This window comes from Salarias fasciatus, chromosome 6, assembly GCF_902148845.1.
Source record: "Salarias fasciatus chromosome 6, fSalaFa1.1, whole genome shotgun sequence".
Taxonomy (NCBI): domain Eukaryota; kingdom Metazoa; phylum Chordata; class Actinopteri; order Blenniiformes; family Blenniidae; genus Salarias; species Salarias fasciatus.
In genome coordinates, this window is record NC_043750.1 from 25,635,338 (window position 1) to 25,649,680 (window position 14,343).

At 44.5% G+C, this 14,343-nt stretch overlaps 2 protein-coding genes across 2 annotated transcripts; both read left to right on the forward strand.

Annotated features, from left to right (window-relative positions):
• Nucleotides 1–29: 29 nt before the first annotated feature.
• On the forward strand, nucleotides 30–5,685 carry LOC115390355 (BRCA1-associated ATM activator 1-like). The gene is made up of 12 exons (XM_030094197.1): nucleotides 30–354; nucleotides 653–801; nucleotides 889–1,036; nucleotides 1,202–1,658; nucleotides 2,607–2,729; nucleotides 2,837–2,928; nucleotides 3,001–3,104; nucleotides 3,179–3,365; nucleotides 3,810–3,883; nucleotides 4,063–4,147; nucleotides 4,225–4,496; nucleotides 4,648–5,685. The coding sequence occupies exons 1-12, from the start codon at nucleotides 228–230 to the stop codon at nucleotides 5,533–5,535; spliced, it is 2,706 nt and encodes a 901-aa protein (XP_029950057.1). The 5' UTR covers nucleotides 30–227; the 3' UTR covers nucleotides 5,536–5,685.
• Nucleotides 5,686–10,503: 4,818 nt separating this feature from the next.
• LOC115390275 (GRB2-related adapter protein-like) lies at nucleotides 10,504–13,812 on the forward strand. Its single transcript, XM_030094069.1, has 5 exons — nucleotides 10,504–10,648; nucleotides 10,749–10,846; nucleotides 11,241–11,360; nucleotides 13,162–13,474; nucleotides 13,558–13,812. Exons 1-5 carry the CDS (start codon nucleotides 10,571–10,573, stop codon nucleotides 13,735–13,737), a joined length of 789 nt encoding a protein of 262 aa, XP_029949929.1. The 5' UTR covers nucleotides 10,504–10,570; the 3' UTR covers nucleotides 13,738–13,812.
• The last annotated feature ends 531 nt before the right edge of the window (nucleotides 13,813–14,343 follow it).

Consider the following 14,343-nt stretch of genomic DNA (forward strand, 5'->3'; position numbering starts at 1 on the left):
TGCGTTTGTTAGGACACGCAAAGTAGAAAGAAAAAGGAAGTACGTACCGGTGAATGTGAAACTATTTCCCGCGAGAAGAACGCATCGAAAGAGAAATTTCATCAAGCTTTATCAGTTCACTTATGTTGCATAAAGACGCATTCGGGTCCGTGTGAATCGGTCGCAATGGTTTTGTGACTGCAAAGTGTAACGCTGTCAGGGCAAAGTGAGGGTCTGTGACTGAAAGCATGGACCGGGAGTGCAGTTCACTGCTGCCCCAGGTCTGTGAGCTGCTGGCGGCCTCGGGCTGCTCCCTGCCCGATGACACCAGCCTGGAGAAACTGCTGGACTGGTTCACAGCGCTCACAAAGGCCGGTTAGTGTCACATCACTCACGTCTTTTCCTCAGGCTGGTTTATCTCCACCTTCAGCCCTTTCAGCTGTGTCTTCATATATGTTTTGACCTTTATTCTCGATTTTGTCTCTGTTTATTGCAGCATACTTTCAATTACCTCTTAATAAATTGTGATATGCAGGTAGTACAGTGCTGGGTCGAAGTTTGCACGTTCCCAGTAGCCGTAGTCTACATCAAGTGGGAATAAATGTCTGGAAGAATAGTGTTTCCTTGTTGCCCTCTGGTTGTCTTGTGAATCTGTATTTTCCTCTTCATAAAGGCGAATCTCTGCTGGAAACCTGTCCATATCTCCTTGAATTTATATCCACTGTGATCCACAACACGGCTGCAGACCCCAGCATCCTGTCATTCACCATCAGACTCGCTGGTTTAATAGCTGCAACCGAGGATGGCTTCCAAGCTCTTCAGGTAGTAAAAACTAGTATTTATTAAATTACAATCTCGAGCTAGCTCAAATCTGATCATCACTGATGAATCCTACACTTCAACTTGCAGGAGTCCTCTGTTCTGGACCTGATCGGTAACGTTCAGCACTGGCAGGAAGCAGGCCTCTGGGAGGATCCATGCATCAGGATCGGCTGGGTCCAGGGCTTTAGGGCCATGCTGCAGCACCCTAAAGCTCTCGGTTTCTTTTCACAAGCAGGTGAGCACAAACGGACCGTCTTTCCAAACAGCATTTCATGATAGATGCAGGCAATGTAAGAAGCAATTAAGTACCACAGCAAAACATTCACAATTAGAAAATGAGTGTTTGCAATTTCACGATTATAAATCTGATTGGTTTTGCTTGTTGTGTTTGATTCTTTAGGGTCCATTGAGCCGCTCCTACAGCTCCAGACAGACTCCAGTCTGTTTGTCGTCTCAGCTGCCAATCAGATGCTTCTCCACGTTCTGCTTCTCTGTCAGAATGTCTCATCTGTTGAATGTAAAGTGAAACATAAGAAAGAAGTTGATAATGAGGGGACGCAGAGCTCCATCTCAGACTTGGAACGTTTGGCTGTCACAGTGGAAAAGAGTCAAGACCTCTCTGATGTTGTGGCAAAGATATTGGAGTACCTAAAGAAGTCTTTGGTTCCCAAAGAAACGATCCAGCTTCATCAGACTCTACAGAGCCTCAAACTCCTGGCCCTGCTGCTCGACCGGGTCCGGCCTCCTCTACGTGGCACGCTGCTGCACACAGTCTCCGACTCTCTGGAGGAGCTGGTGGCAGCTGACCACAGTCAGCTCACAGTACCTCTCATGGATGTCATTGTTGCTGCATACAGGTAGACGTCTGTTAAGTGGGATCATCGTACAGTAGAGTGGAGTAAATTGATTTGATGATAGTAATCTCAGAAAAAAAAACAGCTTTGGTCATTTATTAACATAAATCCTAATAACAGCTTCACTCTCACCTCGTGTGAAGCAGATTGTTGATTTTAATTCCAAGCTTGGAGGTTTTTTTTCTCTGTCCGAGATGCCTGAGGCCATCTGTTGTGTCCATTTCAATTGCTTCAGCTGGTTTTAATGAAATAGTTCTTTGGGAAAGTAATTTGCCTTTATTTCAACCACAGTCAAATCTCAGTCAACATGTGAGAGGAGCTGTAGTGCAACAGGGAGCCGAAGAGGGCAAAGAACCACAGTCATTTACCCACTGTGTTAACTTATTACCAGTGGGATTCAAACCAGCAAAAGTCAGTGACAATTTTGCGTCTCTAATTCACATAATGATAACAATAATCACATAATGAACCACCGTATAGGAAAATGTGATAAATGAAATGTAAAGTGATAGGCTGCATTTCCAGCTTGAGGCCCAGCTCTTTGAGTGTTTTTGTGGACAGACATTTAATGACATATATTTGAATGTAGTTGGTGTAAGTTTTGTAAATTCTGTAAGTGTATGTGCTACCACGTGAGCTCATGAGCCCATTGCAGAACAAACACACTCGCACTTATGAATAGATGAAAGTAATGAATTGACCAACCAGAGAAAATGTGCTTGAACTGTGGAAGAAAACCTCGAGAAATCTGCAAAATGTACAGAGAGAATATACAAAATCCACAAAGCAGTCTGGAGTCAAACCAGGGCTGAAGTAATAAATGGTAAAGATGCAGGACACAGGTGTGCATTTGTATAATTGCTGTGTAAAGGGCTCAGAGAATTGCACTTTAGCGATGAACTAAGTTAATGCGTGCCTTTAATTGTACCCCTCTCTCTGCGTTTGCTGCAGCAGCGGCTCTGAAGAGCGCCTCCCTGACCAGCGCGTCGGCCATCTTCTATCATTTATGCTGAGCATCAAGAAACCTGCCGACCTCCTTCACGCTGCAGCTGCTTTTCTCCACAGAGGCCATCAGTAAGCATCTGCTCTCTGCCCTCAGCAGCACGGCACCAGTTTGTGGAGGTCGTGGAAGCATCAATGCATTTAGGAATCAAACGCTCATTCACAGTTTTTCTGTCCAGTGACCGTGTCCACACAGCTCAGTGTGTGAGAGTGCTCCTGCTGCCACTCCAGATCATGACTGGACACACACTCCTGGACACAAACGCTGCAGGTGAGCAGATGCAAACACTCATCAGCTGTTGGTGCAGCATTATGGACTTCATGAACTCTTGTGTACTTTCAGTACCTGAGCACCGACGTTCAGTGGCCGAGCAGCTGAAGAGTAAAACCTCCTGCATCTCCATAATCTGTGTCTGTCTATCAAACACCCCGCAGATCACACTGATGGTAAGTTGACAGAAAATTCCCTTTATTTCTTTCAAATATTAAGGACGTAACATGTTGCTGTCTCTTTACCACAGGATCCAGAGTGTGTCCCCTGTCCTCCGCCTGTGATCGTCGCTGCCGTTGTGTCATCATTGAGGCTGTGCAGTGGAGACTCGTCCTCTTCACCCGCTGGCTGCAGTGAAGCTTTCAGGAATATCGTTGGAAATAAGAAAGTCCAGAAATGTGGACTTGAGGCTCTGATAGGTCTCACTAACTGCCCAGGTAAAACAGAGAACGCCACACTTTACTAATTTGCATGATCTGAATCCACGGAAATATCCTGGCATTCCTGATATAGTCATCACAAAGATGAGGCTGGAATCAAATTACAGATGCGCAGTGCTTCGCGCGGGTCGTCTATTTGAAGAGATGTCCCGGACACTACAATCAGGAGAAAGTGGGGCTTAAAGGATCAAAAGCTAAGAGATTATTTTTGAGAAAGGATGAGCTGAAGGGGGCATGAAGAGCCACTGTCATCTAAATAATGATTTTTTTTTCAACTTTAAAAATGGAGAGCTCTCATATGTAACAGGTTCTCAATCAAGCAAAATGAGTTCTCTTGAAAAGTAAAGTTTCAAGAGAAGAACACTCACACACAAAGCAAATAATAAAAGGCTAATCATGTATGATAATGCAATTGATTTATTTTCTCTTGTGTCTTTTTAGGGGTGAAGGTCAAGTTGAATGAAGTGATCACTCTTCTGGTGCAGTATCTGGAAAATCCTGATTCTGAACCCACCGTGAGTTCATGTGTTTTAATGATTGACAAAAAGCTGTTTGTTATTCACGGTCTTCTCATTTCTAACCAGCTGGGTGCATTTAAGCATCAGTGTTTTTTCAGTTCAGTCTATGCATTTGTTCATTTTTGTGCCTCTTTATCCAGCATTTTTTTTTTTGTTTCATTTTTTTTTTTTTCCAGGTGCTCCATAAGTCCTACCAGACTCTAGTTAAGTGGATGACTGTTTGCACAGACGTCTCCTCGATAACGGAGCAGCACAGGAATGGTAAATCTAAACTTCAGCCCGTCGTTTTCACTGTCGGACATCCAGCAGAAATAAGCTCGAGCGTGTGTCCCACGCAGATCTGCTGAGGGTCGTGACAAAGCGTGTGTGTGACATGCGCTGGGAGGTGAGAGACTCGACCCTGGAGTTCCTGGGACACCTGGCCGGGGTGCAGGTCGGCCAGACGTGCAGCGCGTCGGAGGCTCTGCTGGGCGGCAGCAGCTGCACCATCCCCCTCCTCAGGGAGGCGCTGCACGATCCAGAGAGCTACGTGAGAGCCAGTGCAGTGTGCGCGCTGGCTCAGACACTGACACGCAGCTGGCAGCAGGGGGCAGCACTCACCGAGGAGCAGGTATTTACCTCCATCAAGCATCCTGCACACAACTGCAGGGAGGAATTTGCTGTGAAGAAGAAATAAAATCATGTCTTGTGAGCTGAGTGTATCGTCACAAACCCTAATGGAAACTAATCTGAATATAATTTTACCTCCTGTGTCTCTCCAGACGGAAATTGTGGGCCGGCTGCTGGAAATCCTCTCTGAGGACACCGAGGGGTTTTCCAGACGAGCTGTTGTGCGTTACTTCATCGTCTGGTACTCCTCACACTCGCCTTCATCCTCACCCTCGTCGTCCTCGTCCTCTCTCCTCATGCGCTCCGTGCGCTCCGTCCTCTCACGAGGCAGTGCCGATCTGGACTGGGAGGTCAAAGTTCACACGCTGCAGCTGGCCGAGCTGCTGCTGGCCAAAGCTTTTTCTGGTCGCTGGGGTCAAACCGGGAGTTTGGCCGTCCCTCCGGCCCCGTATGCTGTGACCTTTGGCCTGGCCCGCACTCCTTACACACACAGCGGGACACACACAGAGGGAGCGGAGTCGGACTTGGTCAATGCGCTGAACACCGCGGTCGATCAGGGAATCATCACGGCGTTGCTGAGCAGCCTGGTCGACTGTGATCGGCCCGTGGGGGTGAAAGCCTGTCAGCTGCTCATCGCACTCAGAGACGCGGTCTGTCTGTCGCCACAGGGGGAAGTGAAGGCAGCTGCTGCTGTGGAAGACGTTACTTTTGAGCTTTCTGGTCGTGGATGGGCCAGAGAAATTAGAAAATTACTGGCAGTGAAGAATCAGGCTGAAGAGGCAGACGCCACTGCTCCAAGAGGCTTAAATGGAGTCGATGGGACCGATCCCGCAGCAGAGGAAGAGATGAGTGTCTCTGCGAGTGTGTGTGAAGTGTTGAGGGGTCTGCATTTAGACGAGAGGCTCGAAATCCTGACTCAGAGCAGCGACCACGTTCAGAACTCTCCGCTCTCGCTGCTGCAGGACATTCTGACTGCAGGACCGTCCCACCGACGGACGGACTCACAACCAGGAGAGGAGGTCATAGTGGACTGCTACTGACATGCAGACGCACAAACACGGTGCCTTCGCCTATGAACACACTGAAGTCAAGGTGGCCTTGGATTTGTTTGGGACTTGAATCAAGTAATGCAGAAAATAGCCACAAAGTAGATAATTATGATGAATATGTTGCCTAAATATTGTTTTTTAAAATGCTACATTTACAATTTGAATATTTTCTAGGTTAAATAGTATTTTATATGTCCTGGAACTAAATAAATGAATTTGGTTTTCATATGATTCCATTTTGTTTCATACTTTGATTTGATGCAGTTAAAAAGAAGCAAAGAAGAAAACTATTTTCAGTTTACACTTTGAGTCTGTGAAGAACAACTTCTGACTGAACAGTGGCAGCTTGGCAGCAGAATCACAGCTGAATGGGCCAATTTGCTGAGCGTGAGGCAGATACTGTTGTTTTATCTGCACTGCTCTTTCTTTGGTGTCAGGATTTCAATTCTAAAATTAAAAGAAAAAAATACTTCCTCTTATTTGCCTAAATAAATCAGTCGATATCAGATGCTCGGTCAGTAAAATCAAAGGTGAAGAAGATAACTGTATAACTGCATGTGTGACTGTGAGTTTTTCAGGCTTGTTGTAGTAACATTAAGGTGGAATCATTAAAATGGCTTAATTTCATAGAGATTATAATGCATGTGAGATCGTAAACTCAAACTGAGACAAACTGATATGAGGATCTTTAAATAGCCATTGCTGATTGCATCAGTTGTTGAATTATTCCCTCACATTTACTTTAAAAGTTGCTCTTTGAGAAAAAAAAAAACATAATGAAGTATGTGTTAAATACAGTGTTCTGTTTAGTCTATTCTGTTCACCAGAAACAAAGACCAGAAGATATGATTTTGTATTTTATACATTTACATCAAATAATGAATGCCTGACTAACTCGCTGCTTAAATAAAACTTGCTGTTCCCTCATGGTTAATTTTCACACAGATCAAATTATCCCAGTGTAGTTATTCGCACTCCATGACTGACTTTCATAATAAATTGATTATAGGAAATACAAATGTATTGTTGATGGCCCCCTATGATAGAATAACCAAGCATTTTTCCCCAAAAATGTCACATCGCTGGTTTTACTGCGTTCATAACGACTGAGAACACAGATAGCAGCACTCAGCTCCACCCTCGGCGGTGCAGGGTTCGTGGTTAACTGCACCACCTGTGTTTAGGCACATTTCCACTGTCCTCTCTGCTGTTTCTGTCTCTTCCAGGTCATCCCGGGGCTGACAGTGGTTGCTGCTATTGACCTGCATTCAGATGGAGTGTTTTACAGTCAAACAAAGTGAGCAAACATCCTGGCTGACACTGGATCTGATGTCCCACTTGCATTGTTATTGATTCTGGCAGAAAGGCTCTTACGGTCATTGCAGTGGTTTGGTATTAGGTCAGCTATTGATCTTCACTCAGAGGTGTTTTCAGAAATAAACAAAAATAGCTCTTATTATCTATTTTTTTAATCTTTCTGACTGTATTTAATACAAGGATTGTCTGAAAAGCCTCTCCAGAATGTTTGCTGGTCAGAGAATTCAGTATTTGCTCCCACAGCAGTGTGGGGAGGGGCTGGAGTGGCTCGCTGAGGACACTGGCTTACTATAAAGTTAGGGTTAAACTAAACAATCCACATAAATCTGAGGATTATAGTGATTTCAGGTAGATTGCATGAAGGTCTTATTGAAACACAACTGGCTGCCATGTTTGTATTTTTCCCTTTCCACTGATGGATGTGTTCTTTACATAATTTCTGCCATTCAGTAAGGTTTAAGTGGTTTTTGAAAAATGTGTAGAAGCTTCTGTGTTATTTGCGCAGAAGATACAAGCCACATATCCCAAATCCCGAATGCTTGATTTACTCATCATCCAATCATCCAATGGCATTTATTAAATGAGCTGCTGCTGAGGCTGATCCAACTTGATGTTTTTAAAGGCAACACAAATACATACATCAAACAAATAGACCAACGTGTCATCTTCCAAATTTGTTTTGACTCTCAGCAGCATGTGACCTTTGAACTCCAGAGGGTTCAGGTCATGTTATCTAATGAGACCAGATGTTTCGCTCGTCACCCTCTCCTGGATCCAAGATGCCCCTGTTCTACACAAACAATATCTCCTCCTCAATCCCCAAAACCAGGCCTGTCCTCTCCCCTCTGGAGATGAAACGATGTGGAAAAAGTTAAGAATAAGCTCAATATTCTGGCTATTATAACACTGCTGTCGGACTTTCAACATCTTTTTACTCCAATCATTTGAGATTCTTTGAAGTACTTCCTCTAATGTTTCTTTCTTTTTTTGCACCAAGAATAGCTGCAGAAAAATGGCTTAAGTATACGTGCTTTCATCAGAGAAAGGTCTGATCAAAGCCACCTGAACCCTACAGTTTGAAACCTTCCTGTTATATTTTGATTAAAGTACTGAAAAGAGTCTAAGAGTCTAGATCAAGGATATGGATGTGCGTGTTCATTAAAAAAAAAAAAAAAACTATTGGGAATCTGTTCATTAGGGACCAACGGATTCATTCCAGAAATGAAGGCGGCCTAAAAATAAAAAGAGGGACATTGCTCGGTTCAGATGTGAAGAGATCTCTCTGAAACAGACGCTTCCTAAAGCTTCAGTGGAGGAACAACATCAGGAAACATGAGGATCAGCGGGATGCTTTTTCCTACCGATGGAATCATGACAAGTGAACCTTATAGCTTAAATTTTCATGAAAATATATTTTTTTAAACTGAATTTATTCTGTGTGTGATAGAGATCAATTAAAATGAGGAACAAAGCTTATGGAACAGTTGCACAACAGCAGGTTTTCTTTATAGATCCTAGTTAGCCATACTATCTAACAACATGCAAAACAACGGGAAGTGTGGCATTAAATGAAAAGGTTACAGTCTGTAGCGGAGCCAGAGTGGGGGCAAGGGGGCGGTCGTCCCAGGGCCCACAAGGTCAAACGGCCTCGTTTCATGTGATGTGTTGACATTTACTCGTAAATGAATTATTATAATAAAATGTGCAGTGTGTGCAAGAAGGTATACGCATATGAGTGTGGGCTCCAATTTGCCAATTGTTACATTACAACTGTCCATGAATGCATCAGAGCTGTAAGCAGTGCTGATTGGCTGTGCGGCATGAACTAGTTTTTTCTTTTGCACTTGATCTGAACTCTTTGGAGGGAAGTTAAACAGTATGCTAAACACTATGCTAGCCGCTAGCGGTACTACCCAAAACCTAACATCGGAGTCATTGGTGAGTCAGTGAAACCTTCAAAAATATTATCTTTATCAGAATGCTGTGGTCTTGAACACCTGCCTATTTGAATGTGCCTTGTGTTGCCCTCAACTGTAAGAGACCACTGAGTCTATTTTTTTTTCTAATATACGTGAATTCCAAAAGATATAGATAGCTGTGTCTATATCTATCTGAATAGATTGTGTAATTTTAGACCAGCTGTGTTCATTTTATATTTAAGCTGTATCAAAGATGGTACAGATTTAGCCAGTGAGTTTTTAATCTGACTTTTCAGCACCATGGACAGCGGACGCTCTGAGATTGACAGCTGTCAGGCTGCATTTGTATGTGTGTGTGTGTGTGTGTGTGTGTGTGTGTGTGTGTGTGCGTGCGTGCGTGCGTGCGTGCGTGCGTATGTGTATTTGTTCTTCAGAACAAGTTTGAGAACTGGTTTAGACCTTTATTCTGCTTTCTGAAGCATATAGGTTTGCTTGGCTCAATAAAAGTGAGAATTAGTGTTTTTGTTTGATGGTAGCATGAGGTATTGTTTGAATGGTAAAACTACTATCACAAGGGCCCATCGAGAATGCTCCGCCCCCTCTGTACTGAGACCCATGCTCTGCCTCTGATTAGAGTACAATGTGGACAAAGTGAGGGACGTTCAACTTTCCACACACTTTATCACAGTCTAATTGTAAAAGCATATTTTATCAAAAATATTTTTTAATTAAAAATCATCCGATTTTGTTTCAGTCAACTCACAAAATGAAAATGTACAGTGGACGATCATGATCCATTTGAAATGATATGATGATGGATGTTCACTTTGCTTCGTCTGCCTCAATAGACAAATGACTTTCACTTTAGCCCTAAAAATGTCCGCAGTTTCCCCTTTTAATCCTCAGACCTATAAATGCAGTGTGTGTGTGGGTGTGGGTAATCCACCCAGTATGTGTTTACGGGTTTCACATTGTCTCTGCTTCTCTTTTCTTTGCTGGAAATCGGCCTTGGTGACAGATGTGTGCAGCTCTTCCAGCATTACTGACTGCAGAGACGTATCATACATGGAACGCAGAGATTTACTGACCGCTGTAAGTCAGACTGTCCTACTGCCTCGTCTGAGTCCGTCTACATCAGGTCATTCAGCTTTGCAAAGGCTAAACACCAGATATTTTGATTGGTAGAGTTTGTGAGAAACACATATTGACTAATCATTTCGATCACATGGCGCGTAGTATCGATTCGATGTGGCTCTGTGAAACATACATGGTTTTAATGCGAGCATTCTCTTCTCTTCAGAGTCAGAAAAGAGACCAACAACTGTTTCTCCAAGTCCTGCTTTGATGTGTTATAATAAGAAACTGTCATTACGCTCTATTTTTGGTGCTTTTTATTCTTTCTCTGTGTCTGGCCACCGCTGTCACTTGATTTCCCTGGTGGGAGTGCTCCATTAAAAGCCTCAGAGTTTGTGGTGTGTAAGATGGCGTGGATGGAGATGAAGAGGACCTCCGGTTCCTCCACGTGCTCGCACGCCGTCTAACGCGGTCACATGGCCGACCGGGGGGACACACGCGCAGCAGAGAAAACTCTGCTCATTAACTAAAGAGCAGGATGAAGGGTCACACATACACAAACACACACACACACACACACACACAGAGCGATTATCTCATCCTGCCACAGAGCATCCTCACTCTGCTCCCCTCTCTCACTCAGCTGTATTGTCTCTCCTCATTCATGAAGTGAAGCAGTCGTCAGAGCTCCATCTTCTCCACGCTCCGTGTCCAGGATGGAGGCTGTGGCTCTTTTCTCCTTCACGGCGTCCGAGGCGGACGAGATCAGCTTTCAGAAAGGAGACATAATCAAGGTGAGCAGACGGGACGCTTGGCATCAGGACTTCTTGAAGATGTGTTTTTTTTCTGCATGTTTATGTGGGGTGTAATTGTGCGTGTGCATGTGTATTGTAGGTGACAGAAATGGAGGATGATTCTTGCTGGTTCACAGCAGAGATCCACGGGAAGCGTGGCTACGTGCCTGAGAACTACATTTCCGTCCTCCCACATCCGTAAAGAAATAATCTGTCCACTTGTGAAGCTTTGAGAAAAAGAACCAAAGAAGAAAAACAGGCTTCGTTTGATGATATTTGAAAAATCATTTATTCAAATTGCATTTATTGTGTTCATCAGTGTTTTGTATACTTTGTGGTCCCTGATGTGTTATTATTTACACCAAAAAGGACTTTTTACTTTCTGTATTATATGAATTTCAGAGTTTTACCATCCTGCAGAAGTTATGTAAGTCAGTAAGTGACTGTTTTTTAAGCCCTTGTGACCTTTTTGTCATCCGTTACACAAAATATTACAAAACACTGATTCACAAAGCTCAGTTTGTATATGGTGTACTTTAAAGGAAAGGAAAGACAGGGTGAAATTCATGAGCCCGTGTGTGTGTTCTTGTAGGTGGTTTGCAGGACCCGTGTCAAGACTCGAGGCTGAGCAGCGGCTCCGCTGGCAGGATACCGGAGTGTTTCTGGTGAGGGAGAGTGAATCAGCTCCTGGAGAGTTCTCCGTCTCCGTTAGGTCAGTGAATGCAACACACAACAACACCAGCCTGTGAACATCTCTTCGGAGGTCGATACTGAGCGTCTGTTTCTGAAGTTTCCTACGTGTCTGTGTCCCGGAGAGCACCGGCTATATTTGAATGCAGCTCAAAGCTGTTTGTTCCGACTTGCATAATGTCTCTGTTAGTGAGGCGTCTGCCTCTGGGTCTGCCCTAAAAAAATCTATTTGCAGTTTTATCGTCTCATGCACTCAGGAGGGACAGTCCAATGAGGAGCAGGGCTTGAAACACGGAGGCACCATCTCTTTGCAGCTGGATGTTTTCTTTCCATCTCAGTGGGCGCATCAGCAAGTTACAGCATCCACGTGTCTTCCAGTGTGTGTCAGGGTTGGTGGAGGGGAGAGTCATACTATTTAAATATGGTCTACGGGAACCCGTCGATCTAAAAATACCACAGCTGCACAGACTGTGTGTCCGCGCTTGTGCAATTTGGGTCACCAAAATGACGTAGGGGACATTTAATCACTGAGGGTAAATTAAATGTGTTCAATAACCGGGGCATTGCGTAACACTTCACAGCCACAGCCTTTAATTAAACACAGGTACATTATGCAACGGACACATGGCACAGAAATGTAATGTATGGACATAATGTGAACACATTAAAGCTGGAATACACATCTGTCTGCCCGCAGGGGATGAGAGGTAAGAGGTGAGAGTGTGTAATACTGAAAAGTGATCAGCAGAGGGTGACTGTGATAAAGTAAAGTTAGTTTTAGTAGTGTGTGTGTGTGTGTGTGTGTGTGTGTGTGGGGGGGGGGGGGGGGGGGTTGGAAGCAGTAGCAGTTTGTTCCAAGCCTCCTTTTATCAGCAGAGCTTTAGAAGCACTTTGTTGTGATTTATAAGGACGGCGTACATTAGATGATAGGAATAAGCTATCCTAAAAGCGGAGCTTCAACAGCCGTTTTACTCAACTTTTTTAGATGGGCACTAATTCTTTTTTCTTGGAAAACCAAACCAGTTAAACTCTCCAACTAACCACTATGCAGACTGTTGATCTTGGTTGCGCTCCTGTTGGACTCTTTCATTTCATAAAGTGATGCACAGAGAGATTTGGGGAGCTGAAGGCCCAGATTATGGGTTTACGGTTTATGAAACGCCAGAGGGCTTTCATTTTTCAAAATGTTTCAGAAGGTTGTGGCAATCATCTTGATCAGGAGTGAAAATTTGATGGGACAGAGATGTTTCTTTACAGGAATGATGACTCTGCTGCAGTCCAGCCAAAACGGAATCAAACACCACTTGTTGTTTTAGAGAACAGTGTTTTAGCCCCTTTTTTATGCATTCACAAGCTACAGCATGTGAATGCATAAAAAAACATAGAAACCATGGTAATCTGGACATGTAGAACTTGCAAACTCAACACCAGAAGGCCTCGAAGCAATCCTGAAACGATGGTGCTGAACACTGGACACCTGTGCAAGCCTTAAAACTGTTTTAAAACCATTTTAAAGAGACCAAACTGCATGTTGAATATTACATATTTTGCTGAAAAGACACTCCGTTTTCTGAGACCTGTCCTGAGCGGACTGATGTGTTTGACCTCATGTTGACATGTGAAACACGTTCTCGTGATGATCCATCGGGACATGCAGAGAATTGTGTGTTTTCATTTCCCACGCTAACTGAGGTGTGCTCATCGCGACTGAACGAACTCCTCACAAAGGAACTCCGTGCCGAGGAATGGAAACGCCTGAGCTGGATTATAAAGACGTACGCATACCGGTTCACTTCTCCCATTCTCCCCATCATGCTTTGCAGCTACGGTGACAGGGTGGAGCACTTCCGGGTGCTGGAGGGGGCCGGTCAGTACGGCATCTGGGACGAGTCGTTCAGCTCCCTGAACCGGATGGTGGACTTCTACCGGACTCACAGCATCGCCGTGGACAAAGTCATCTTCCTCAGAGACCCCCCCTCCTCCCCTCACCTGCCCCCCCACCCCGGACGCAACCCCTACCCCAACCCGTACAGAAGCAGCTCCCAGGAGTCCATCCCCTCCGCCCGCCTCCACTCCCACCCGGCCCACCCCTCCCACCTGGAGACCTCGCAGCGTCTGAAGGAAACAGTTCTGGAGGTTTGTCAACACACGACCTTTGACCTTCCTCAGTAAATAGCTCTGTTGAAGACACTTCTTTTTTTTTTTTCTTTTTCCTGTAGAAGCCTCGTCTGGCGCACGCTCTCTGCGACTACACCCCCCCTCAGACCGCTCACCTCCACTTCCGGCGGGGGGACGTCATCGACCTGCTGGACTGCTCCAGCTCCCTGAGCTGGAGAGGGCGCTGCCGAGGCCGGGTGGGGGTCTTCCCACCGGACTTCGTCCGGCCGCTTTACCACTGACGCCATATCAGACCCTCGGTACTGCGGCCGCGACGCTTATCAGGGAGGCTGGAGTGACGACCGAACTTATCCAGAGACTGACATGATCAACACACAGAAAACTATTTTACAATTACTGTTATTGTTACCCTGATTGATGGGATCTTGTCTACGAAAGCTGCAGGAGCTTCAAGATTTTCGAATTGCTCTTAATGCTCTTTTCAAAAACTGTTGGATACGACTTGAAAAACAAAAACAAAACAAAAAAACAACCAAAAAAAAAAAAAGCCCAAAACTGCCATATAATGATGAGCTACAGAGTGTTAAACTCTACTAGATATTTTTGGCTTTGGACTGAAACCAGACTTTTTTTTCCCCCACATCTTTAAAAACCGAACCTTTTTCACTTTACTCATTCTGATTTCTGTAAAATCATCGTCTTGGTTTTGTTGTGTTTCATATTTCTATTTATGTGATTAATCAAACATCCAAAATTGTAATAGTGAACATTACAGTCGCAAACTCTGAGTGAACCTTTATGATCTCTCCTCTGAGCCCAGTCCTCTTTTCTCTGATGGTTTGTCTTTAAGATATGAGTTTAATGTGAACGTTTGTCTTTATGTTTGC

Excerpts from the sequence above, each read along its gene's own strand:
- LOC115390355 (XM_030094197.1), top strand. The coding sequence starts at position 228 with ATGGACCGGGAGTGCAGTTCACTGCTGCCCCAGGTCTGTGAGCTGCTG. Across the intron at positions 3,105-3,178 it reads CCCCGCAGATCACACTGATG|GATCCAGAGTGTGTCCCCTG; the intron begins GTAAGTTGACAG and ends TCTTTACCACAG. Across the intron at positions 4,148-4,224 it reads AACGGAGCAGCACAGGAATG|ATCTGCTGAGGGTCGTGACA; the intron begins GTAAATCTAAAC and ends TGTCCCACGCAG.
- LOC115390275 (XM_030094069.1), top strand. The coding sequence starts at position 10,571 with ATGGAGGCTGTGGCTCTTTTCTCCTTCACGGCGTCCGAGGCGGACGAG. Across the intron at positions 10,649-10,748 it reads AGAAAGGAGACATAATCAAG|GTGACAGAAATGGAGGATGA; the intron begins GTGAGCAGACGG and ends TGTGTATTGTAG. Across the intron at positions 13,475-13,557 it reads TGAAGGAAACAGTTCTGGAG|AAGCCTCGTCTGGCGCACGC; the intron begins GTTTGTCAACAC and ends TTTTTCCTGTAG.